Below are 25368 nucleotides of genomic sequence, written 5' to 3' on the forward strand. Positions count from 1 at the left end.
AAAGAGTACAAATTGACTAAGAAAGCTAATTAAGAAAAAACGAGGCGGAAGTAGAAGAAGGTGTTGATCGAAATCAGGAAGCATAGGCGAGCACAAAAACGTAAGGGAAATTGATATAATCTTGTATACTAATAGTCAAATGGTGAATTGATTTATCTATGATTTTTAAACTATTAATTTCCTATATTATTATATAGAAAATGGTAGTCAAGGTAAAATATAGGAAGAATGTACGGTTTAGGTGGGATGTACGGTTTGGGTGGCGGACCCTCGCTTGCGAGGGTCCGTAATTTTGGTATGAAATTTTAGGGGCCGGTTACTTAGTGAGCCTAAGCCTGACCACCCCTTATAAAAGCGGCGGTAGCTCAAATAGGAAAGCCCCACCCGCTAGGGAATATCCGGTACGTATAGGCATATAAATATCACCCCGGTACTAGATGGGACTTATATAGCTCCTATGTGTAAAAAAGCACTTTGGAAGGTACCAAATTGGCAGGTGTAACAGACTTAAGTTATAAAGCAAGTATCTATTTCTGACCTTTTGCAACGTAACCAACATTCCCTTTATTCTTGCCTTCAAGATTCGACTCAATCCTCTCATTCTTAGCCCTCCTCCCTATTTCAGCATTCTCCTCTGAAGACAGAACAATCAAATCCAAGGGACTATCATGACTATCAAGAGACAGTCCCCATATTGAGACCCGATATACCATAATACAGTAAGCCATACCAAGCCAAAGACCCCTTGTCTGATCACCACATGTACAACCAACTATGCAATGCCCAGCTCTAAGCTGACAAGCATCATCATCTCTACGAGCAACACAGTATCCATCTCTTCCAGCACAATTCCCAACTAGCACTCGATTCATATACCATCGCGGAAGTGAACGCCCCAGATCAAACGCTCTAAGCAGCGGCCCTTCGGAGAAGCAGGTTCGGAGCCGCCACCACTCCCGTTCCAGGAGCCAGTATCTCTAGCTCAAAGCTCTAAGCTGGATTTGGGCGAAGGTCTTCCAGACTCGCAGATACAGGGCATCGTCGGGACCGGTCTATGCAATTTCTTGTCTGAGGATACCTCTTCCTGGACGGTCTTTTGGAGAGTATATTCCGCTTGCAGAAGTAGCCATTCCTTGGTCAGGAGATTGGGGGTTGTTATTGTACATTTTGTAGAACTTACGATATCGATACCGCTGAAGGGCGTCGATATCTCCGCTCTCCTCGATCTTGATTTTGTTGGGAGCCTTCTCGCCAGGCATCTGTAAGTTGATTACAGTTCTACCGCAAAAGTTTCCGTACGACCCGCACCCCATCAAATATATATCTCCCATTTTTGATTTTAGCAAATCGAACCTGCTAACTTCAATTAAATACTATACCCCTAATTTATATAGTAAAATTATATAAAAATATATATTAGATAGGCAATTGGACATAGTATTTAATTTATATTTTTAATATTTAGTATACCACCCATTTGCCTCAATTACTGCCTCAACCCTGCGCCCCATGCTCGAAATCAACCCATCAAAGTAATCCTGGCCTAGCATCGCCTATGTAGCATGAATTAACTCTTCGAAATGATGAATCAGATCTTCTTTGGGACCTTCAAATTTATCAAGGTCCGGATCAAGGCGGTCGATCATTTCTTTAAGTTTTGCCCATGTATATTCAATAGGGTTCAAATCAGGTGAGTACGGCGGCCACACTATCGTCTCAATTCCATTCTCCTATAACTAATCACGAATAATATGCGTAGTATGGATTGGAGCATTATCGTGCATAAAGATTCGCGTCGAATCCATACAAATTTGGGGTAAATTCTCCTCGAGAACCTCGCGATACGAGAACCTTAAGTATCCGTTGCGTACTGACTCCGAGTCACGATTCATTTAGAATAAATCGGAGCAACCACCACCGAATATTGCTCCCTAAATCATGATTGAGATATTTTTCGACTTCGAGTATGTAGTAATATGTTCTTTTTTCCATTTTTTATTTCGGTGGTTGATAAAAAAGACCTAACGGTGACGCTTCCCTTTCCCGATTTTAATAGAGCATTTATCGGACCAAACAATCTTCTTCTAGTCATCCCACGTCCAATTTCGTCGCTCCAAAGCCCAATTAAGGCGTAGCTCGGCGTGTTCCGGTTTTAAATATGGTCTTTTTTTCGCTTTCTAATGTCCGTAGCCCGAGGCTTTGACCATTCGAAGAAGGGTATCGTCGGAAGCAGTTAAGCCATTTTGTTCGCGGATTTCTTGATAGGTAATAAAGGGATCGTTTCGAATCAATCGAATAACCATAGAACGGTCATCTACTGATAAAATCGAGGGGCGACCGACGCGGTTTTGATTATTGCCTTCGTGTCGGAGAGGTTCTTTCTCGAGGGTATACTGAATTGTGGATTTGGATAAACTGAAGTGCTGGGCAATTTTCGCGATTGACAGGCCTAGCTGGGCTTGACCAAAGATCTGACCCCGGAGATAGGGAGATAGCTCATTTCCCTTTATCCTATTAGAATTAATAGGACGTAGAGGGGGTCCTGGGAACCATGGTGAATTTTTAAAAACCATGGGTTGGGAGAAGACGCGGGTCAAAAATGTAATTATTCGCGAAAAACGCGGGTGTGGACCCCCGACCGTACGGAAACTTTTGCGGAGGGACTGTATAGGGGTCTGTGTGCTGGCTGGTGGGATATTGGCTTTTGATTGATAGAAGTCGTGCTTTTGGAGTTTAACCCATTGAAAGCTCTCAGCGGTGTTAGCGAGATTCGCCTAGCGGACGGTTGATGGTGATATCAGACATACATAGAAGGTGGTGGCATTGCAAGGCTTCCATAGACGGTCTTGAAAAGAATAACCATGGACTGTATGTAGTCAAGTCGAGGAACCTCTCAGTCAAGTCCATCTCGTTGCCTATGGAATGCAGGCTCCTTAGATGCTTGGGTTGACACTGGGCAGTCCCAGTCCGTTTTGTGGCCAAACAATATACCTAACTTATTGTCTAGGCTTACTTCTGAAGAGGCAATGTAAAGGGATAATTACAGCGGAAGGAAGAAGCTTTAGAGTAACAGATGTTATCTGATCAATATATACACAAGGTGGAACCATGATAATCCCACCTGTTGGGGAGGAAGAAAAGGCCAAAACGCCGTGGTGCTTTGCTCGCTCACTGCCCAGTCTCCTGAACCCCGATGGAAATAAAAAGAAAAGAAATGTGAAGGCGCAGAGAATTGAGATCATATCATCCAAGCCAAAGAAACAAACAAAAACTTGAACGCCTGACCATGATGCTTTTGTTTTGTCGACCGCAAAAGAACAAGATGAGAACCTGTGAGGACGCAGGATCGAGAGGAGGGGTAATGGTCCTTGTGAGGAGCGCATTATGCAACGAGGAGAAGAGAGTAGGATGGTACAGAGAACGCTTGAGGTGATGCCAGTCACACGGGAGTTGATTACCCACGAGCAACCCACCATGAGCGGACTGCCATACAGCAAACTCGCTTGTAGATTTGTGTTGTGCCCTTGCCCTCGGCTTCCTCTTCGAGGAACTTCTGTGCGACGAACAGTTTGGTTCCCGCCTCTTTCTCGGTAGTGTAGCCCACCTTGGGCAGGCTGTTGGGGAAGTCGGCCCATCGTTGTCCTAGGTGGCGTGCGACGGAGATAGAGTAAATGATGTCGCGATTCTCATATGTATCCAGTAATTGTCGGCACCGACCCAGGGTGTCATCAATTTGCTTGGCTGAGCTTGCTTCGTTGTCATAAAGTGTAAGGAATTCTCCGACCTGATCCCAGAAATCCAATTGACGACTCTGGAACTGATCCGGGGTATTCGGGGGATTGGCGGCATCCATAACAAGCTCTCGTGACAAGGGATTTGAGTCCAGGTGATTCCAGGTCAGCAATGCCTCCACCACGTTTAACCGAGCGCAAGCCACACAGAGATTCCAGTCTCGCCCTTGTTGTCCAGTTTCTCCATCTGGTACCTGGCGACACAGCGCCATGCTTTTCCAGATTATTGAGGCCTCGAAACTCTCTAGGCGAGCAAGGGTTTCACCGTCTTGAAGATTCCATTCGTTGAACGCATTGATCAAGGCTGAATAATCGGCCATAAGCTGCGCATCGGCCATGAGTAATGAGAGAGCACTCTCTGAATACCAGCGAACCTCTAGAAGCTTATCGATCGCAGGCGCATAGGTGGCCAGGAACACTGCCTGGATCTCTTCGAGTCGACCGGGTGGAAGTGTACCGACTGGATGGGGAGGAGGAGGGGCAATCCCTCGCAGAGAGAAGAGATCATTGATATAGAGATTCTTGGCTGGAAGGATCGATTGTCAGCTATCCATGCACGATGCGCAAATGAGAAATCAGGTTGATTATATGAGCAGAATCTCACCTTTGTATGAAGGCTCAGAGCCCTGTTGGCGTGGTGCACCGGTATTCTGCATTTCTGTATGATTTGTTTGGTTGCTCGTTGCCAAAGAGGAGTCGATGGAAGCTCCGTGCTCGTGCTGGTCGGTAGAGGCAGAGGGCGATTCAGAGTGGAGAGAAGGTGCAAATGGTTGAGACGAGGCGGGCATATACCCAGGAGGCGCAGAAGGATAAGAAGGATATGAGGGTGCTGATGAGGTAGAAGGGCCTTGAGGATTGACGACCAGTGAAGGGGGAGGGTTAGGAGCTGGTTGGATAGCCGATGGTGTGGAGGCTTGAGTCCGAAACACAGGATCGTAGCCCAAGCATTCACGTTTGCTTTTCACGCAGTTTCTGCAAACCGGATGTGCTTCGTCGCACTAGAGAGAGTCAGAACTTGATCAAGAAAATTCAAAAAAGCCGAATGAGGAAAAAAAGTCGAGGGGACGTGGGATTAAGCGGACAAAATAAAATGGCGGGGTCTGCGGGCACAAGCGAGACTCCGCCCCGCGAACTACATTTGCGCTCACCTTGATTCTTCGTTTGCGACAAGTCAAACAACCGGTTTTTGTTCGTCGCTTGACTTCTTTCTTGTGTCTATTGCCTGATAGCATCTTATTTGGGTCTCCTGGCAGTTGATACCGCATTTGCGCATTCCCTTGTCCCATGTTGGACGGATAACCAGCCATGTATTGTCCCATTGAAGCCATCGGAGGCATATTGTTCGGGAGAGGCGACCCGATCGGAGCCTGTGGCACCTGGCCTTGAGCACCAGAATTGTGATACATGTCGTTTTGCTGATAGTGCTGTTGCGGCTGTGCTTGGAACTGGTGTTGCGTATGTGTCTGTGGTGACTGCTGACTTCCGGGCTGTGATTGTACAGGACTGTGCGAATATTGGTATGTACCATTTGTTTGCGCATGGTAGTGAGATCCACCATTCACGGCCCCATGGTGTTGTGTTGTGTCGTGACCATGGCCCGTAGAGTCTGCCATACCGGAATTTGGATCGTGGTGGTCTAAATGACTATCATCGCCAAAGTCATGCCCATCCATCGTTGGGATATCATCAGTCCCAATCGCTGGCAAGGAATGGTCCAGCGAGGGAAGTGTTGTATCGATTGCAGGCAGCGACATATCTGGTGCCGCGGATGAACCTATTGAAGGCAACGCATCAAAGGAGTTCATGTCCGAATCATCGAAAGCATGCGATGTGTCCATAGGTGGGAGTGACGAATCAATCGTTGGGAGTGATGATTCAACGGATGGTAAGGTCAGGTCTGGAGCATGTGTTGGCTGGCTGGTTTCTTCTGGCTGATACGTGCCCACATCCTGTGTTGGATCTGAGGGGGGCGGAATTGCCCTTGCTGGCTCTTCTGGCGCCGCTAGCTCCGTTGGTTCTGTTGGTGGTGCTGGCGGTGCTAGTTCTACTGGCTGTTCTGGTGCAGACTCGGTCGGTTGCGGTGGATCTTGGTTTGCCTCTGCTGAAGGTTGATGTGTTTCCACCGGGAGTGGCACATTCTGGGGTGGAGGTTGCTCTGTCTCAACAGCTGGCGCATTCGAGTCAGTCGCAGGATTGGTGGATTCGCCAGGCGGGGCGCTCGAGTCCGTCGGCTCCGACATGTTGAAATTCGCAGCCTCCCAATAAAAGTCTCGATCGGATCAGAAGTTTGGTGGGGGGAGGGGTTTGCAAGTAGGCTCGAGGACAACGTTTTGAAAAATGATCGGATATTCGATTATAAAAGGACGTAATGGTCAAAGGTCGTCTGGTTTATCGCTGAGCGAAGAAATCACACCAGGTCGAACGGATGGGGAGTTAGAAATCATTTATTCCCTATGATCTGTGGGATCCATCATTTGTTAGTCAAAATATTCAGCCGCCAGCAATGTGTGAGCAGCCCGCAGCGAAGCATGACGTGGTAAAAAACAGAGTCCTCGATGTCGATCATGAGCATATCCAGGAAAGAAGCACCGTGCTAGCGCAGGTCCTCGGTTTCCACGCCTTTAAACCCAATCCTCTAGCCCTGTATATGTATTGGGCGCGAGTGTCACGCCTTTGTGCCAAAAACCTCCATCAAAGAGACATCAAGCCCGTTGCATGTCCAGATATCCTGCTGGCCAATTGGGGATTTGCAAGTCGCATTCGCGGTGGCCGCCCAGCCTCAAAATGCAATCATCTGCGTTCACAAGTCCCACCGGCTCCCGGGAAAGCATCGCGGACTCGAATCGAAAATTCAATAATCTCTTTCAACAGCAGGATTACTGGACACAGTCTCGCACAGGGTAGTTGAGGCTCCGGCGCGAGAGGACGATGCGCAAGTCGAGGACCAGGTGGGTTGGCAGGGCTGCGGGGATCACAACTTGCTCGAATTTCAAGGACTTACCAGGTAAGTATATTAATATATTAGATCGAAATAAACACAAGTCGCCGACGAGCTGTGCAGATCCGAGGGTTGGAGGTCAGGAAAAGCGCGAAAGAGAGGCTTAAAGGAGCTTTCCTTTCCGGCGATGAAACTCTCCGCTTTGATTGCGATCGAAGGAAAAAAAATTATAGTGGCAACACCGCTTTCTACCCCGACATTGGCATCGGCGTGTTTATTATTTACAAGCTACTTGGGTCATCAATGGTTTTTTTCTGATTGTTTTTCAGTTGCAAGTATTCAAGTTAGACTGGAAATTTATTTCACGAGGTGTTAAGTGAATGTTTTCGTAGGCAGGCCTTCTGGCCCATAATCTATGGAGGCTATAGATTATCCCGTCAAACCAAGGCGTTTGAACAATTAACCCCCCCCACCGAGCCAAAGGCTCATATTTTAGACTATGCACATGTCTCCATAAATGAGGACGGGGAAACAAGTTTCATGATAGGCATTTAGTCCAGTCCTCAGATCAAATAATGCTTAGCCTTGCAAATGATCATCCGGGTGAATGGAGTCGATCTGTACATCGTGAGGAACGAGAGTTCTGCCACGGGAAATCTTTCCGAGGAATTGGGTACTCTCTGATGTGACTTGTAACAGAGAAAGCTTTGTAATCTGTGTCTACTGCTTGAAGCAAGACAACTGCAGATTTGCAGGGTGGTGAGCCAACAGTTTGGAGTTGGGCGTTTCAAGCTCCTCAAGAACCCGGGACCGATTCTGAACGACGAACCTATGCTTGAATTGCCATTTGGGGCACGACACAAAAGGTTTGCAGATATCGCATCCTCTCAAGGTGTGACTATTTTCTCATCGTTTTTGGCTTGCGCTTCTTGAATACAACTCCTGGCGTAGCATCTTCACTTGGCGGTTTTTCTTCGACAATTGGCTCTGAAGGTTGAGCGGTCTCTTCAGCCTTAACCTCGATTGTCTCATTCGTCTCCTGAGGCTCTGGCTTGGAAGAACCTCGTTCTTGTTCTCCTTCTTCTTTCTTTGTGGTGGGAGTGAGTTGTTCGATAGTAGTCTCCCGTTCATCGAGTTCAATCTTCGGAATAAAGGTTTTAGTCTTCTTGATATTCTTGGTAGATGCAAGCAGATCATCCAAGCCTTCCTCCTCCTGTGCACCGGGGTATTGTCTCATTCTCGAGCCCCAGCCTCTGTTGATGACAGGTTCAGGTACATTCTCATCCTCCTCCTCGCCTTCGCCTTCATGTTTGCGCTTGCGCACTCCAATCGATTTTGTGGGCCCTTCTAATCCCTGCTTTGGCTCAATCAATGTCTCAGATGTCGTCTGCCAATCCCCTGCTAACGCCATCTCAGCGCGGAATTCCTGCGGGACGGCGACTCCCATCTCCGCAAGCTGTGCCATCTGTTTCTTTCTCTCTTCCATAGTGGCGGGCCGGTCTGTAGGTTTGGGAGCTGGTGCCGCGGTTCGTTTCGCGCCGCCATCTTTATCGGTCGAGGATCCGCCACCAATGGCCTGTCGCAATCGCTCAACTTCGCTTTTCGCACGCTGTGAGTCTCGTTGTTGTTGTTCATTGTCCTTGTGGATTTGTCTGAGGAAACGCTTGAGGCTACCTTGATGTTTTGGGCTGGCTTCGTGCTGGGTCTTTTCGAAAGGCGTGTCGCGGATGAAGATCTTGCACTGTTTACACCAGTAGCGTGGCTGTATGATCATTAGCAAGAATATGGACAGGTTTAGGTCTGAACTTACAGCTGATTTCCAGTATTCAGCCATGATGAAGTGCTGGGTTCAAGTGAGAATCGCCAGAGTCGTTTGATAAGATGAAGCTCTGAGCCGGGGGTCTAGTCCCAAAGAAGCCAGGAGCCCCACTCTGGGCAGCCTCAGACTTCAGGCTTCAAGTCCCTCGACACAACCCTAACTTGTTCTCAAAGTTGTCTAGGTAAAGACATAGGATCTCGGGCTCCAATTAAAGACCAAGCGATTATTCAATTAGAATCTTATCTGATTGGGCATGTTGTGTGTATGTTTAGCTAGGAAGCCCGCATATATGCCAAAAATATACATATACTTCATGCGTTGAGACGCGGGCTCAAAATATATACACCGGGCGAGTAGCACATTTTCCCTACAATGGCAGGTACAGGAGGTGACTAATAATTGTTTCCCGCTTGATTTCTGCACTATACAGTCAGAACATGCAGAGGTTCTTCAACGAGTGTCCCTAGAGATCCGCTTGTTCTGGAACTGGGCTCTTCAGCTTCCCAACTTCAAGAGCAAGACGGATGTTTTCAATGGCCCACTCTTCCATGGCAAGCAATGTCTTTCGAGAAAGTTAGTTTCATAACCCTGTTCATCAAAAGTACCACACTTACCTCGATAGTCCAAGTACCCATATGAGGAACCAGAATCACATTCTGATTGCTCAGCAACCCAGGATGGATTTCAGGCTCCTTCTCGAAAACATCGAGGCCAGCCGAGAACACTTTCCCACTATCCAAGGCATCAACCAGAGCAGCCTCATCCATGACAGCGCCACGGGCAGTGTTCACCACTACCACGCCATCTTTCATCTTGGCGAACTCGGCTTTGCCAATGATATGACGTGTGTTTCTCTTCAAGCAATCAACATCAGAACATACTCCATCCCTGTCTAGGATTCACTTACGTTCAACGGTAGGTTCAGGCTGACCACGTCACTGGAGGACAAGAGCTCGTCAAAAGAAACATATTGCGCGCCCGCAGAAATCTCATCACTGAGCTTGCGGCGGTTGTGGTAGATGACCTTCATGCCGAAGGCCTCGGCCTTCTTCTTCAAATTACGGCCAATACCGCCCATTCCTAGGATACCGAGGACCTTACCTTGGGGATCGTGACCGAGAGGGGGCGCTGGCTGGCCACGCCATTTGCCCTCACGCAGGGCATTCATACCGGCGTTTAATTTGCGCAGTGCACCAAGAATCAGGAACATGTTCATATCCGCAGTGGCATCATTTACTGCGGTTGGGACATTGGAAACCCGAACAGGGGGGTTACGCGCGCTGCAGGCATGAACATCCACTTGATCATATCCGGCTCCTGTGAAGACATTATGTCAATATATGTGCTTTTACCCTAGTAACCCGAGGTCGACATACCACAATGTGCCATGAATCGGACAGAGCTTGGTAGCACACCCACGAGCTCCTCGTCTACAAGCCCTGTTTGATCCACCGAGAAAAAGGTTCGGTATATCGCAACGACGCCATCTAGCTTGCCGTCTTTGCACTCTTGGATGAACTCAACTCGATTTGCTGCTGTTGACTTGACTATCTCTGCTACTTCGCCCAAGGCGCTCCAGGCTGCTTGCGCACTGTGTCCCAAAGATGTCAATACTTGAAAGTGATAATGCCTGGTACGAAGAAACGAGGCGAGCGTACTGTTCAATATCGCCAAGTAGAAGAACCTTGGGTTTAGGATCCATAGAGCCCATTTTGATAGTGAAGTTAATTGGGTGCTGAATGTAAAGGTGATTAGTATCTTGAAAGGATGTAAAATGTATGACAATGCGATAGCGCCAATTCAAAGCCGAGTTTGTCAAGTTTCCAGACGAGTCAACAACTTATACGAACTTGGGTTGAAATATGCCGAGGCGCCTTCTCTTGACATCCGGTCAACTAACCGATAAGAAGGATCGAGGAGAGCGATATCCGAGAGATACCAATTGACGGTCTCGAGTGATTCAAGTGAGCCAAGACTGTTGATATATCAAGGGACAGATATCGGTAAAACCCATAGGAACTAGTCAATAAGGATCTGATCTCATGAAAACCATGAAGCATCGGCCGAGAAGACGGAAAGTGCCCCGGGCCGAGCTTATCAAGCATCCCCGCATGAGACGCCTTTTGACCAAATACATATTTACAATAATCTGTCTAATGAGAAATATCGCCTAAGATGTCGGTAAAAGAGAGCCATGCGCCTCGAGTATAAACCGTTGATGGCAAGTGGGTGAGTTTTGCAGGACGTCTTGTGAACCCAAAGGAAGTTCTGACCATTGCACAGTGTAGCTCGCTATGATCAAACTAGATGGGTATTTAGTAAAGCGTACAATACAAAGTGGGAGGCACCAGCTCCAAGCCCATTAGCCTTCGATTAGAATACGGGTCCAATCAAACTTCTTCCAGCCTTTTCTGAACCCTTCGACCCTGCGATCACCACGGTTCCAACGTCCTTGTCGTTTGATGACATCCGGTGCAACATCTAACATTCCTCCGATGATCTCTCGGGCAAAAAGATCCCCACGAGGCCAGCGGTTATCGTCCTCCACAATATGGCCGAGGCCGCCGTCTAGTTCAAACCAGACGTGGAAGTAGGGCATCTCTTTGACCAGCGTTCGGCGGAAGGCAGACCGCCCTAACCCTTGCTTTGATTTGGCAAGAGTATCGATGAGTTTGCGGTGCTGTGACCATTCCGACTCAGCACTGAGAATTGCTTCTTTAAAGAATGCAGGAGAAGTTTCTCCTAGGCTGTAGGGTAAAGGCACGACTTCCATGGATGCATGTCGCTTGCGCTGCGGCTGGGCTGCATTCTCGTAGAATATCACATCCCGACCTTGATCATGGTACATACGCGTGAGACTCTTCATAAAATTACGGATTTCTTCCCATTCATCATCATCACATTCCATCAAATTAGTGCGATGTTGGATTGGCACAATGGTAGCACCTCCTTCACTGATCTCAGGTTCGGTAGGAAGTGTGAGGAAGACCCTGGTCGCGAGGGACACCACAGGGGCGACTGGAGGTGTACCCTTGTCTTCATTGTGACATAGGGGGCAGCTGTCCAATATCCGGTTCATCTTGTGGAAGTCACTGATCGTTGTGTTCTTGAGATCGATTTCAGACCGATGAACTCTTTTAGCCAGCTTGGATGCATTGTCGTCCATGTATTCCAAATCGTTCTGCATATGTGTTAGAATGTAATACATACTGCCATGTGACATTGAGGCTCACCTCGAATTTTGTATCACGGCCAATTTGATCTGCCAACCGCCGACCCTCTCCACCGAGCTGGCCACGAGTTTTGCGCTCTTCTCGCACCATATCTTCGATGGTCATATCTTCGTTTGCTTCGACCTGGCCGCGTTCTCGGCCTCTCTTAGTATCGACGACTTTGACCTCATTTCTTGCGCCCGCCAACATTCGGTTATGCATGACATCAAGGACCACAACATCGGATTCTTTGCGGTTTGACATTGCTGCCACGGCTGTATTGTACTGCTCCTCAAGAGCTGCAGCATCTGGCGCCTTCCTGAGCTTTGCTTTCATCATCTGGGCTTTGAGACGATTTAATGCTGTCATATCAAGATGGCGGGTAGTGTTTGAAGGAGGCACAGCGTCCATTTTCTTGCCTTGGCCTTCTGCATTGAATTCCTGCTCTGGGTCACGAACATGCTCGAGTGGACCTCTGCGGTTATCGCTTTTAAGTTTCCTTTCCTGAAACAGCTCCCCGCTGGGTTTATCCTTGCCCACGTATGACTTGCCATATGTCTTGCGACGATCCATCTCGGTTTCCTCCTCCCGAGCGTCATCAAAGGAACGGAGATCTCCAAAACGCTCAGTGGCAATATCTTCCAAAGGTCTGCCACTTTCTTCCGCTTCTCTGTATACCCCTCGGAGCTTCGTCATTCTCCACTGCGACCCTGAGTCCCCAAACGTATAGTCCACCTCATGTGATGCAGGCTCATCTTCTATATCCTCAACGGTTTTTCCATCTTTGAGATCACGCAAATGGTCGTTGAGTTCCTTGTCGTGAATTTTGAGTTCGTAATCCGCCGCAAGCATTGTAGGTTTCGCCGCTTCTTCAAGTCGCGTCGTATCTGGCCGATGAATATAATCAATATCGAGAGCAGAGGGCGCTTCCATCCAGGAGTCTCGCTTGAGATTACTGGGTTCCTCCTGTACCACTACTGAAGGGGCAGAGCTCTTTCCCTCGTCTCTGGAGTGCCGGTGCTGGCGTTTGTGGCCATGCTCGTCTCCTTGGTCATCAGAACGACGTGACCGCTTGTGATGATGCCTGTCGTCGTCGCGGTGCCGGGACTCGCGACCCCGTTCGCTATCATGATCGCGGGATCTGGGAGAATGGCGGCGGTGATGATGGCTGGACCGGTGACGGTGTTGTCTGGTGCGGTCTTCGCTGCGGTCGCGGTGGCGATCATGGTGTCGGTCTCGATGATGTCGCCCTTCGCTCTTTTCGTGCCGTTGCTCCTTCCCCTCCGCCAATGACTTCTCAAAGTCTTCTAAAGTCATGGTGCTTCTGATGTGTGAGAAGGGGTTAGAGCTGATGCAAAGAACAGAGGTTGGAATGACGTTTTAAACTGCCGGGCGGTCCAGCCGCTGATCGTCTTTTCCCCGCGACAAAAAAAGATTTCGAGGGAAAATAGCGAAGCTTATCTTTCTTCACTTGTTTTCCACTTTTCCACTAAACACTTGGACTACAAAGACCTCTTCATTCTCAACAGCTTTTACCAAGTGTTGTTCCTTCCAGACAGACCATCCTCATCATGGCGTCTCCAGTGTCCGTCGTCTGCGTGGGCATGGCAGGTAAGGATGCTGATCGCCCCTCATCTATCTTCAGTGATCTAATCGTCAATATTGCGAAATTATTAGGCTCAGGTAAAACTACCTTCATGCAAAGAATCAACTCCTACCTGCACGAAAAGAAGACGGTCCCATATGTGCTCAATCTCGACCCCGCAGTGCACTCGGTGCCTTTTGAGAGTAACATCGATATCCGCGATTCCATTAACTACAAAGAAGTGATGAAGCAATACAACCTGGGCCCCAATGGAGGAATCCTGACCTCTTTAAATCTGTTTGCCACCAAGGTCGATCAAATCATCTCTCTCTTGGAGAAACGTACCGCCCCGAACCCTGAAAACCCTTCCGCAAAGCCAATCGAACACATTTTGGTCGACACTCCCGGCCAGATCGAAGTTTTTGTCTGGAGTGCATCGGGCAGTATTCTTCTTGAGACTATGGCTTCATCGTTCCCGACGGTCATCGCATACGTTATCGACACCCCGCGCGCAAGCTCTACCAGCACTTTTATGAGCAACATGCTCTACGCGTGCAGTATCTTGTACAAGACCAAGCTCCCCATGATCTTGGTTTTCAACAAAACTGACGTTAAGGACGCTGAGTTCGCCAAGGAATGGATGACCGACTTTGATGCATTCCAGCAGGCTTTGCGGCAAGAAGAGGAATCGGGCGCCTTTGGAACTGAAGGTGGCGTTGGTGGATTTGGTTCTGGCAGCGGATATATGGGCTCTCTTTTGAACAGCATGAGTCTCATGTTGGAAGAATTCTACCGTCACCTTAGCATCGTTGGAGTTAGCTCGATGACTGGCGATGGTGTCGATGAGTTCTTCGAGGCTGTGGAGACGAAGCGACAAGAGTTTGAACGTGATTACAAGCCTGAATTGGAGCGCAGGAAGAAAGAGCGCGAAGAACAAACATCCGCCCAGCGCGAGCTTGAACTGGGAAAATTAATGAAGGACATGAATGTCACTGGGTCAAGCCGGAAGCAACCCAAGAACACTACTGGAGAGCCTGAAACTGTCAGTGAAGCTGAAGATGAAGAAGACGAAATCATCAAGCGTGGCATGGCAGACGGGGAGGCTGACAGTGATTACGAGTACGAGGATTACGAAGGCCCTAGCGCTGGCAATGACGAGGGTCTCGCCCAGCGTTACAAAGAGGCTCTGTCAGGCTCACAGAGCACTCCATCAGACCAGGACAACAGCTTCACAAGATATCTGCGTGCGAGCAACATGCAGAAGTGAAGAGGTCTTTTCAATTGTTATGGGCTCTTTCGGTCTAAAGGCGTTTGTGGTCTTAGAGGCGCATTTGATTCCTTGCATTCAACATAGTCGTTATCAGAGTAATCAAAAACCCATCTGAATTCAATGTTATTAGTTCTTTGTCTTTGTATGCTTGTAGGGCCAGTTGAACACTTGCAAACGAGTCAAACCCCAGAGTACCTGTATGACGTCACTCGTTTCTAATGGTTCGACCTCAAAACGATCGCTTGGAAGCTTAATCTTCTGAGGACTTCCACTCTTTTTGATTTGACAAGAACAATCTTCGTATCTCTAGGAAAACCTCCCTACCATCGAACCACTGACTGCCAACTGAGACCATGGATGTGAGTCCATCCTATCACTGGCCTCAAAGCCGTCCAAAACAGACCTGGGAACCGGAGCTAAAACTCAGCTTGGCAGGTCTTTCGCGCCTATACCTACTCGACTGCTGCATGGCTAGCCCTTCAGAGTTTACCCTTGATTGCTGGGCCGAGCATGATAGTGACTATGCTGCTGGATGAGACTCGGCCTGCCACCCGTACGTTCATAAGCCGCCAATGTGATCCCAAAAAGCCGTGCGCATACGTTGATAAGTGAATGCTAATACTGCATGCCTCGGAAGCCATTGAAATTTACTTTGCCCGTTGTTTTGGATTCGGTCTTGTCACAATCGCCGTTCTGACTGTGATGCTCACGGGCTCTATCCCTCTGACGGCCGAAATTAAAGGACCTGTAACGACGGAGGAGGACGATCCTAAGGCGCCATACGCTGTACCAACCCTGATAGTAACCTCGATCTTCCATAGCGCATGTGCATTCTACGCGTACACCTGGTATGTTTCCGGTGGACAGGGCTTCTTTGCGGTTGGCGTTGCTGGGTATTCCAGTATCGCGGCCGTTGGACTTTGGTGCATGCTCTTTGCGAGCAGCAATGGCAAGATTAGCCGCCGTACAGGTGCAGACAAGAGGATGACAGGGTTTCCCTTTAAGAATTCCGAAGCTGCGAAGAAACATGGCAAGGGACTGTGAGCCCTTGGATTGGGATTGTTCCATCATGAGAACCAATATTTGCATATCCTGAAATCAATCTTAGGAAGCGATGGCTATGACACTCTAGAAATGTACTTCATCAAAATTTCCAAAAACGAATGTGGTTCTTTGTAGCAACTCAGGCACCTCATAATGATCCGAGCTCCCAAAGTTAACCCCACAACGCCGCTTCAACCGGCTTTCTTTTCCCTCAAAAGCAGCATGCCTCTCCACAACTCAATGTGGTATCGATTCAAGATGGACTCAGAGCTGCGACTCTCATCACCACGCTTGGCATCGTCTATGCCGGCGGGCGATCAGTCCAGTCTCTCCCAATTAGGCCAATTCGATCCTGAATCACAGCCCTTTGGAGTCTTCCGTCCCTCGACCGAACCCGAATCACAGCCTCTCCAAAACGCGACGCACGCCCCGCACGCCTATATCCGCCCCCCACGGCAAGGCGAGGCGAATAATTTCCTAGCTGCTTCTTCATCTACGCATCAATCGCAAGGTCCTTCTGGAAACGGAGATGCCTCGCACTTGGATCTACAAGGGCGATCGTCTAGTCGTGGTGGTTTACCTCATTTGCAGGAGTTCAACAATGGCGCTGCTCATGCAGCGAACATGAGAGGGGCATTGCATGGGACCAGCCAGGCGGTACCTTCAGCGTCATTGTCGCAAACAGAGCTCGCGATGGTGAGCAACGCGCATCAAGCTCAGAACAATGGCTTGGCAACACTGCAGTCCCCAAGCCAACCGTTTCAACCGGACTTCATCGAGCTAGAACCGGAATCCGTGGATCCGGCGACTTTCAATGGCCCTGGAGAGCTGCAAGGCTTTAAAATGGTCCCGAACCCTCCCCATCTAGAGTACTGGAGAGATAGGTTGTTCAATGTCGATGAAATGATCACGTTGAGCGAAGAGGAGTACGCAGATGTCCATTACTCGAATGTGTTTCTGTCTTGCTGGGACGTGAAATGGCTGACTTGAAAACTGCTCACTCTATAGATTCCAAACCTACTTCCCCCATGTTGACAATGTGTACTCTCATCGCTCAACCCAGCGGTACAAGCGTAAACCCTTTGTTTCGCATTACTGGGACTGTCGACTCAAAGGTCGACCCCCGGGAACCCCCAAATCCGACGATCCAGAAAAGAAGAAGCGCAAGCGTACGGCCAGAGAACGGGATCTCTGCCATGTCAAGATTAAAGTCGTGGAATATTTCCCAAAATCTGAAATATCTAACATGGCCCATTCAGTCGAACCCTTACCGTCTAATGTCTTACCTGGCATGTATACTTTCTCTCTGAATAACGAAACCTCAATTACTAGCGCCCAAGCATTTAATATGCTCACGCCGAGCCCTAGTCTACCCCCAAATCATCCGGGAGCGAATGGTGGGAGGTATTTCACTATACAGCGAGTCAATGGCAATGGTGCCAATGGAAAGAACGACGGTGTGAGTGGCGGTCATCAACATACGCTTGAAGAAAGCGACCGCGTCAAGAAGAGTAGTGTCCAAAGACATGTTCTCAAGGAGAAGAAAGACAAAAGGACGAAAGTGGTATGTCAATCCTGTTTTGTCTTGACGTTGCGCCATAAAATTGGAGAGAGCCCCCGCATGGTCCCAGCTACGTCACATGTCTACATTGACTGGATTCCTCTCTTTACATCTTACACCATTGAAATCCACTTCAGTCTTGAACATTCTCATGCTATTTCTATCTTTCAGTTGTGCAGTCTTAACACAAATTTCATAGGACCGAGTCATGTCTCGACCGGGTCAAAAGTCATACCACACAAAAGCGACGGGGTTGGCCGCTGAAACCGTGATCAAACACTCCCCCGATGTGAATCTGAAGCTATATGGAAGCTGCTTCTGGTGAGTGCCCTCGGATTTGAGTCGTTAAGAAAGCCTGCTGGGTATTGACCTGACCTGCATCGTGGTAGCCCTTTCGTGCAGCGAGTCTGGATTGCGTTGGAGCTGAAGGGTATCCCGTATCAATACATCGAAGTGGATCCATACGAGAAGCCCGCGTCACTTTTAGAAGTGAATCCAAGAGGGCTTGTTCCTGCTTTGCGACATGACGACTGGGGATGCTATGAAAGCAATGTGTTGTTGGAATATGTAAGGAAATCGAAAGGTCTGATTTCTATTTCCCTCACTGACGAGTCCATTGCAGCTTGAAGATCTAGGTGTAGGTGCTGCACTGCTTCCGGCAGATGCAAAGCTGCGCGCCCATTGCCGGCTGTGGGCAGACCATGTAAGTAGACAAACATGTCTGTTCTGATGATCATCACTGATATTCCTCCAGGTCAATCGGCATATTGTGCCTAGTTTCTACCGTGTACTACAAGAGCAGGATCAACAGAAACAAATCGAGAAGACGCAGGAGTTGCGAGACTCGATGGAGAAGCTCTTAGAAGTGGCACATCCCAAAGGGCCATTCTTCATGGGCCCGCAGATGTCCCTTGTAGATGTTCAAGCTGCTCCGTGGATTCTTCGACTGCGCCGGGTTCTGAAACCATATCGGGGTTGGCCAGATGCCGAGGAGGGAAGCAGGCTGGCCTCTTGGGTGAATGCAATCGAGACCGACCGGAATATTCAGGCGACAACTAGCACGAATGAACTGTACCTCGACAGCTACGAGCGATATGCCCGTGAGTTATCCCATGCTCCATTCGAGGGCATTGCTAACCATTCATGTCGCAGAAAACCGCCCGAACACATCCCAGGTCGCAAACGCAATTAACGCAGGTCGAGGCCTTCCTTAGTACCACAAGAGATATATCTGGCGGCCAAGTGCATGGGACGAAGATATGATGGCCATATGTACATTAGCCTGTCCGAGCGCCCCGATTGAAGTTAAAGCCACCTCTTCCGCTTGCATCAGGGCCCCGAGGGCTGCGGAGCGGTTGCTGTGGAGCTTGCGGGTCGGAGCCGTTTCGCTCGAGTTGCGGACGACCACCTCTGGGCAGGAAAGGTGGTGCATTTGGCTTGATTGAAGTGGATGGATCGTAGAGATGTCTAGACTTGCTGGAAACAGACGATGAATCTCTCTTCTGGTGATCCCGTCCGCCGCCACGTCCTTTGCCTCTACCTCTCCCCTCGCCTGTATGGGGTTGACGAGGTGGGGTCGTACTGCCAGGCGACGACGTACCCGAGGCTGTTGTAGACGATGTTCCAAACAAGCGTTCGCGCACTTCTTCATACTTTCGTTGTTTCTCCTCTCGGTTTTTCAAGGCAATAGCATGACGTTCCTCGGGTGTTGGCTGGGGTGGCCTACTATCGTCGTCTGACTCGTCATCTCCATCTAGTCCCAGCTGACCAAGTCCAGCAGTTGCGCCAGCGACTGTACCCGGAGAAGATGAATGTCTTTTCACAAGTTGGGGTTTCCGACTCAGTAGAGTAACCGCGGGCTTGAAGTCTTGCTTGTGGGGAACGTCGGCGCGCGCTTCAGCGAAGTGGAAGGTTTCTGCGGCGTCGCTACAATCCAATTCAGTGTCTTGAACAACCGGATTAAAATTGATTGGAGTTCATCTGCTTGCAACGTACGCTTCGGCCCATAACTGGCGATTGAACTCTGCTTGCTCCGCCCTGCGTTGCGCCTTTGTGACCTTCGACGAGACTTTCTTCTCGGACGGCGGGGTAGACTTTGAGTCTAGTTTCTGTAAAGGATTGACATCAGCACGCCATTCAAAGCTTGTAAATGCTAGTAAAACTAGAATAAACGGACAATGGTCTGTTTTCAATGTTAGGAAAGCCCTCGATATTACATACATCGGCTTGGTTTTCCCACGAATCGTCCCAGGCGTCGGGAACTGCACCGAAATTTGCGCTCATTGCACACGGAATGGGGTCCAGGGTGTGATTAAGAATGGAAAGGAATACAGAGAATGAAATCAATGACAATATGTAGCCCAATAATAAAGACTAGCAATGGTCTGTATGTTCATGGAGTATATAGTTGGGGAAGAAAGAAGAAGAAAATTCGCGCTGCGAGCGCCGGGGCCACCGCCTGTCGACCGAACTGTTGCTCTCTCCACCTCTCGCGCTGGACGTTTGAATCTTAGATCTACAAATCGACCATCTAACCCATTTTGTCAACTCCCGGTCGATATGGCAATCGGTACGTCTTCCCTATTCCCTCAGAGTTAAAGCCGAGCGCATGGTGGGCCCCGCGATGGCGATATCGATAGCGAGGCTCCATACCCACATGCACACGCCTCCTCGTCACTCCAAGCCTACGAATGCACCATTAACATCTACCTGCTAGATCCCCGAGATCCAGACGGTGATTCTACAATGACTTCTTCCGTTGACTCTATCCGCCCCGACAGCGGTGCTAGAGCTGGCGCCCGCACTCCGACCGGCACTACCCAAGCTCCGACTAGCATTGACGCATCGGAGCTTTCCCCTCCTGGGTCCCAAACACGCCAGCAGACTGCTGCCTCTATGGGCAACATTGGAACCACGCTTGCAGACCGCAGAGCACAGCCCGCGGACACGGCGCCGGAGCCGATTATCGCCTCGTGGAAGAGCAAACGTGCTCAAGAGGATTACCAGCGTGCTATGGAGTTTGTGGTAGACAAGGACTTCAATCTAGGTATGCAGCTTCCTTGTATCTGCTTCCTCGAGCTTTGGGTTGTGTTTTATGTTCATACAGTATGCTGACTGGTCGCTTTATGTGCAGATGAATTTGGGGACCCATTTGATCAACGGGACTTGACGGAGTCGCTGTTCTCAATCTCGAAATAGTCGGGGACCATTTGCTAGCACTCGATATGATTAATGAGACACGACTCGAAATTTAAACCTGTGGTTCTACGCCTGTCTGTGATGAGCTTGCTGGTTGTTGCTCATCCGTGGATGTTAGAGACAGGACTGCTTCAATAAATCACTGGCATAGAAGCTGCCCCAGGATTCGGATATGCTCCCCAGGGTAATATGACTGTCCTGCCTGTTATTATTATAGATGGCAAGGTTTTACCGAGAGACAATACATGTATAAGCTTATCAAAACTGTTCGATGCATCAGTAAATCTACAAACTGCAGTAAGGAATCTTTATCATCGCAACTATATTTTCTCGGGTCTGTATGCTTCGAGTGGTTGATTAGCGAGGACTCTTGGTTGAGGTATACCTAGCATGTACTGGATTTGATGAACATGAATATATCAAGCCCTCTCACTATCTGGACTCTGATGACACTTGCAATCTGACCCAGCCCGCATCGCACGATTCCCACTGAGACCCTAGATCGGTGTATAGTACGTGATCGTCACCGCCAGTCTGTTCGTCGTTGGCCGGGCAACGGGCCCACGGGAATCAAAGCAAAACCACCGCCCTCTTCATGACTTTTGCAACCATCAATACTAACCGACAACTGTTTTAGGGGCTCCCAACCACAGCTTCTTATCTACATTTATATCGATTCTTCTTACTTGAACATCCTCAGTACTCGAACATCCTTAATCGAGACGAATTCGAGAGCCAACGGCCTTGTGACACATTCCACGCGCGTCAACAACAATGGAGAATCATCCGCCCTCACCACAAGCGCAAGCATGGTATGCCGATTTTCTTATTCTATCTGGCTTTCGTTTCAATATTTCTTTCCTCTGCGTCAGGAAGTCTAGTCGTGGCTTTGGCTCAGGGGTTTACTTTTGTTCCCGCTTTGTTTTTATTTTGTTTTGAGACACACCGGCATCAAGTCTGGACGCTAACAGAAGTTGTCGCGTCCTCTAGCAGCTCTGCCAATCCTCCCACCGAAAGTTCCTTTAGTTTTACGCCAATCAAGGCACTGAGTGCGTTGCCGCGACTGTGGGATCGCAAACCTTCGACGCCTGTTCGCGGCGGAGACAAGACGCGCAAGCTCTGGAAACGCATTCGTCTTCCCTTTACTGGCATGATGACTGCAACAGAAGGCGCGCGGTCGGGCATAGGCGCCTCGAAGAACTCGGACTACCAGCGTGGCGTGAAGCGCCTGTGTGTTGACCCCGCCGACGCCGACCGCGAAACCGAGCCCGAGCAACGCGGTCGGTCTTTCCTTGAAACTAAATGGGAAATGCAAGCGTCCCGGAAAAAACGTGAGTCTCTCGTGTCATGCGAACGATATTCAAGTGTCGCATAGTGTCTCGTGCTTTCATGCCCAGTAAGACCTTTTGTCTGATAATTTATAGGTAAAATGCCGGAGTTCGACTTCAACATCCACCAGGATCAGCCCCAGGGTGTGTTTGGCTTTACTGCAAACCAGAACGCGCCTGTTGTTGGAGACGCAGCCATGAATGGGCTGCCCCACTCGCTCAGCGATCTATTGGAGACTTCCAAAACGCCTGTCTACAATGATGCCATGGCCGAGGACCAGAATCTGACAGCATATGACGCAAACACACCGGAGGATCTGGAGTCTAGGCACTCCAGCCAAGACGCCCCGACCGTGATTGAGAATGCGGGAGAGGACAAGAGCCACGTCGTATCAAATGCGGAGCCTATGCAAGACCTGACGCAAGAGCAGGAGGTGAAGTTGGTTCGATCGGCACTGCGAAGCTCCTTGGATGGAGAGGATGCCGAGCTACTCAACGATTTCCTATCCAAAGCAAAGGCGAAGCGAGCCGCCAAGGCAGCCGATCCTGAAGACGCTGAAGCAATGGATGCGTCTTCCAGCCCAGAAGTGTCGCCCGAGATTGAATGCTCAACACCACGATCGCGCCGCGCATTGGAGGAACTGACCACTAATTCACCTTCGCCCGTCAAGCTGCACATCTCGCCTAGTAAATATGACATGAAGCGTGGTACCGATGGTGCCGAGGATCAGGAGAAGACCATTTTCAAAGAGATCAAGGAAGAACAGGCTCCTTCAAGTCCCGCATGCCGCCGCAGTTCTCGCACCAAGGGCTCGAATACCCCTAATGTGCGCAACACCATCTCACTTCGCCGGGCCAAAGGTACAGAATTCATTTTTCTGCAAAAGACCGAGGCCCAGCAAGTAGCCTTGGCCACAAAGCGAAACACTCGGCTCAATAAGGGCAAATCTGTTTCTCCCAATATCGCTCTTGAAGCGCTGGCTCAACAATCGAGTGCGGAGAAAATCCAGTCAGATGACCAACAAGATGAGAATTCGCGCAATGGACCTAACTTCAATGGGCCATCGAAGTCCCGAAAGCAAGTGTCATGGAATGAAGAGCGCATGGCCGAGTACGAAGAATACAAGGAGATACCCGACGACCAAGAAGATGAAGCGGAGGGTGATAGATGCACGAATGACGTGGGCACAACGCCTGGCCCGCGACCAGAAAGCAAGCGCTCAGCGAAGAAAGCAGAGTCCAGCAATCGCAGCAGCCGTAGCCGAACGCAAAAAGCAGGCGAACATGCTGACGGTGGGGCCCCTGAGAGCGACTTGACCGCCCCGACTACTGCACCCGCTCCTGCAACCTCACGCTCACGCCGGGTGAGGCGTTTGGGCGACTCGGGGATTATGGGGGCGGGTACTCCAGTTAAAACTGGAACTCGTAGGACAAGCAAGCCTCCCGCAGCCTCGGCAGACGCCGTGGCTGCTGCAGGCCCCTCCACACCTATCAAGGGCCGCCGCAAGCTTGCTCCCAAGTCTCCCAGATCATCCAAGCTCCCCGCGCCAGCTTCTAAAAGTGTTGCTGACACCACTGATCAGCCCTTCGTCAGTGCCATCCCCACTCGCAGCTCGAAGACCGCAGATGAGGTGCAGCGCAAGAGTATGCTGCAGATGAGCGCAGGATGCACACCCACAGCTCGGCGCGTTCGGTCCAGATCCTGATTGTTACCGGGGAAAGATTGGGCTTCACATGGAATTGGACCATCCTGTCACCTTTTTGGCTAGTCTGCGGTCTTTCTATACCTCGGTCGTCATTATTTTCTTATTTGTTTATATGCCGGGGAGTTGCTTGCGTTTCAAGATACCAATTGCTCGTTTTACTTTAGTTCCATTGCAGTACACGTTTACACTGAATTCATTTGAGAATTTCCATTTCATCTCGATCACCATAAGATTGTGCACTCCGTAGCTGCACGGTTCACCTACCCTATGTAGGATGACGTCTGTGCCGTTGCGCCTTGATCCCCCGAGCCTCGGGATTAGACTAAGAGGCATTCCAACCCTGGAAGGTTGTCCAGTCCCCATGCTATGACTCCGTTCAATCTTCGAACACGATATTCGCGCAGCAATTTAGTTTATGCACCTAGCCAGTTTGACACGCCCTAGCCTCTCGAATATTGCAGCGGACAGCGCGTCTGTGCCGACGTTGAAGCTGATCCCTGGTGCCGGTGGCTTGCATACTACCTCCTGTGTAGGTTTTCTGACCTGGCTTCCCCCCAATCACGTAGTCTGGTGGCTTGTTACCAGTATGGATAGCCGATACATACTGCTTTAATATTTGCAAACGGAAGCCTAGAGCATGCTGCAGGCTGACCTGGAAGTTCCAACATGCTCCAACAACTGTCAGGTATATGGGAGATGCAGCTATACCTCATATGGCGTCTATCTTGCATCAAATGTGTATCTTGTATGATGTGTTCTGTACTTCGTATCCCGTACTCGGTACGGAGTATGAATGTCCAATATGCACATGTATAAACCAGAATGCACCGTTCCCCAGGTGCAGTTTAGTAGTGTGATCTAGATGTCAATTTCTCGAACACTGCTCCCTAAACACCAGCACCCAGCAACCACCCTCCTTAGGAATCAGGCACCTAATCCCTAACTCCTCCGTACATCGTACGTTGTCAAGCCCCGAACTTACTCCATTCTCATTCGGCTCAACAATCGGGATCTCAACACTCGGCATCCAGGATCCCGAACCAGCACTCGGTAAAAGGACACAAGGCCCTGAAATCCACCAAACGAAAAGCATCCCATCCCGTGTCTCATCCATTACCCAATCCCATGCCAAAATCAAATGAGGCATTAAAAAAAACCCCCCAACCTATAGTGCAAGTGTCCTCCGTCACTGATCGGCCAAAGGGAAGAAAACTAATCACAATGAGCAAGCTAAACAAAACCAAGTGAACCAATAGCAAGCAAGCAACCCCAATCGCCCAAGACGCTAGCTAACACATTTTCCATTGCGGAAATGTACCAGGTACATCAGGCTGCAACCACGGATCCCGCACCAAGGCAAGTCCCGAGTACCGGAAAGCTCTCCCCAAAACCAGCCATAACCAGATGTCCAAGGCAGTAACGTCCTATTGCATTGCCGTGACTGGCTGGACATCAGTTGCCCCATTCGGCGTCTCGGTGGAACATCCAACCCTAGGGCCCCCAGCATCCGACATCTCCCGGGCTGCGAGTGTAGTCAGCACGCTAGCGCCTGATGCGGTAAGCACGAGAACGCTAAGCCCCTTAGTGGCGCAGGGGCTTCCGAGAGCCACAGGGTAACGCGGGATGACATCGTCTGCAGCGCTCGGAGCACTCTGCTCCTTGGGATTTTGCACATGGAAATGGCCTATCTTTCTGTGGTATTTCCAAGTATAACGGTTGGAGACCCTTGTCTTGGAAAAAAGAAAAAAAAAACAAAAACAACAAATCTTTGGGTGCCCACACTATACATCCTAGGGCATTTCCGGGCTTGTCAGGTACAATCCACTGTAACCCTAACTGGGGATGTGGTGCCTGATTGGCTTGCCGGAACTAAAATTGAGATTCAACGATGTTAAGGACATTGTTACCCTGTTGTA

The 25368-nt window shown here is 49.5% G+C and overlaps 10 protein-coding genes across 10 annotated transcripts; 4 read left to right on the forward strand and 6 right to left on the reverse strand.

Annotated features, from left to right (window-relative positions):
• Positions 1 to 2177: 2177 nt before the first annotated feature.
• On the reverse strand, positions 2178 to 2863 carry N7457_007225 (uncharacterized protein; the record flags this gene model as incomplete). The annotated part of the gene is made up of 2 exons (XM_057178268.1): positions 2178 to 2511; positions 2808 to 2863. The coding sequence occupies 2 exons, from the start codon at positions 2861 to 2863 to the stop codon at positions 2178 to 2180; spliced, it is 390 nt and encodes a 129-aa protein (XP_057030012.1).
• A 591-nt stretch (positions 2864 to 3454) lies between these two features.
• On the reverse strand, positions 3455 to 6031 carry N7457_007226 (putative C6 finger domain protein; the record flags this gene model as incomplete). Its single annotated transcript, XM_057178269.1, has 3 exons — positions 3455 to 4317; positions 4396 to 4789; positions 4940 to 6031. 3 exons carry the CDS (start codon positions 6029 to 6031, stop codon positions 3455 to 3457), a joined length of 2349 nt encoding a protein of 782 aa, XP_057030013.1.
• Positions 6032 to 7627: 1596 nt separating this feature from the next.
• Positions 7628 to 8563, reverse strand: N7457_007227 (putative formin binding protein; the record flags this gene model as incomplete). Its single annotated transcript, XM_057178270.1, has 2 exons — positions 7628 to 8491; positions 8540 to 8563. 2 exons carry the CDS (start codon positions 8561 to 8563, stop codon positions 7628 to 7630), a joined length of 888 nt encoding a protein of 295 aa, XP_057030014.1.
• Positions 8564 to 9011: 448 nt separating this feature from the next.
• N7457_007228 (D-mandelate dehydrogenase-like dehydrogenase) lies at positions 9012 to 10259 on the reverse strand (the record flags this gene model as incomplete). Its single annotated transcript, XM_057178271.1, has 5 exons — positions 9012 to 9110; positions 9163 to 9402; positions 9456 to 9865; positions 9925 to 10139; positions 10207 to 10259. 5 exons carry the CDS (start codon positions 10257 to 10259, stop codon positions 9012 to 9014), a joined length of 1017 nt encoding a protein of 338 aa, XP_057030015.1.
• A 651-nt stretch (positions 10260 to 10910) lies between these two features.
• N7457_007229 (putative cell cycle control protein (Cwf19)) lies at positions 10911 to 13077 on the reverse strand (the record flags this gene model as incomplete). Its single annotated transcript, XM_057178272.1, has 2 exons — positions 10911 to 11729; positions 11782 to 13077. The coding sequence occupies 2 exons, from the start codon at positions 13075 to 13077 to the stop codon at positions 10911 to 10913; spliced, it is 2115 nt and encodes a 704-aa protein (XP_057030016.1).
• A 254-nt stretch (positions 13078 to 13331) lies between these two features.
• On the forward strand, positions 13332 to 14612 carry N7457_007230 (putative ATP binding protein; the record flags this gene model as incomplete). Its single annotated transcript, XM_057178273.1, has 1 exon — positions 13332 to 14612. The coding sequence occupies one exon, from the start codon at positions 13332 to 13334 to the stop codon at positions 14610 to 14612; it is 1281 nt and encodes a 426-aa protein (XP_057030017.1).
• A 356-nt stretch (positions 14613 to 14968) lies between these two features.
• On the forward strand, positions 14969 to 18434 carry N7457_007231 (glutathione S-transferase family protein; the record flags this gene model as incomplete). Its single annotated transcript, XM_057178274.1, has 10 exons — positions 14969 to 14974; positions 15051 to 15168; positions 15253 to 15655; positions 15803 to 16585; positions 16668 to 17223; positions 17420 to 17541; positions 17610 to 17787; positions 17843 to 17923; positions 17975 to 18320; positions 18373 to 18434. 10 exons carry the CDS (start codon positions 14969 to 14971, stop codon positions 18432 to 18434), a joined length of 2655 nt encoding a protein of 884 aa, XP_057030018.1.
• Positions 18435 to 18497: 63 nt separating this feature from the next.
• N7457_007232 (uncharacterized protein) lies at positions 18498 to 19503 on the reverse strand (the record flags this gene model as incomplete). The annotated part of the gene is made up of 3 exons (XM_057178275.1): positions 18498 to 19146; positions 19216 to 19328; positions 19441 to 19503. The coding sequence occupies 3 exons, from the start codon at positions 19501 to 19503 to the stop codon at positions 18498 to 18500; spliced, it is 825 nt and encodes a 274-aa protein (XP_057030019.1).
• Positions 19504 to 19965: 462 nt separating this feature from the next.
• On the forward strand, positions 19966 to 20418 carry N7457_007233 (uncharacterized protein; the record flags this gene model as incomplete). Its single annotated transcript, XM_057178276.1, has 2 exons — positions 19966 to 20266; positions 20354 to 20418. 2 exons carry the CDS (start codon positions 19966 to 19968, stop codon positions 20416 to 20418), a joined length of 366 nt encoding a protein of 121 aa, XP_057030020.1.
• Positions 20419 to 21192: 774 nt separating this feature from the next.
• Positions 21193 to 23452, forward strand: N7457_007234 (uncharacterized protein; the record flags this gene model as incomplete). The annotated part of the gene is made up of 3 exons (XM_057178277.1): positions 21193 to 21230; positions 21409 to 21749; positions 21843 to 23452. The coding sequence occupies 3 exons, from the start codon at positions 21193 to 21195 to the stop codon at positions 23450 to 23452; spliced, it is 1989 nt and encodes a 662-aa protein (XP_057030021.1).
• Positions 23453 to 25368: the final 1916 nt, after the last annotated feature.

This window comes from Penicillium paradoxum, assembly GCF_028828445.1.
Source record: "Penicillium paradoxum strain IBT 22861 chromosome Unknown utg000006l_segment0_segment0, whole genome shotgun sequence".
Classification (NCBI taxonomy): Eukaryota; Fungi; Ascomycota; class Eurotiomycetes; order Eurotiales; family Aspergillaceae; genus Penicillium; species Penicillium paradoxum.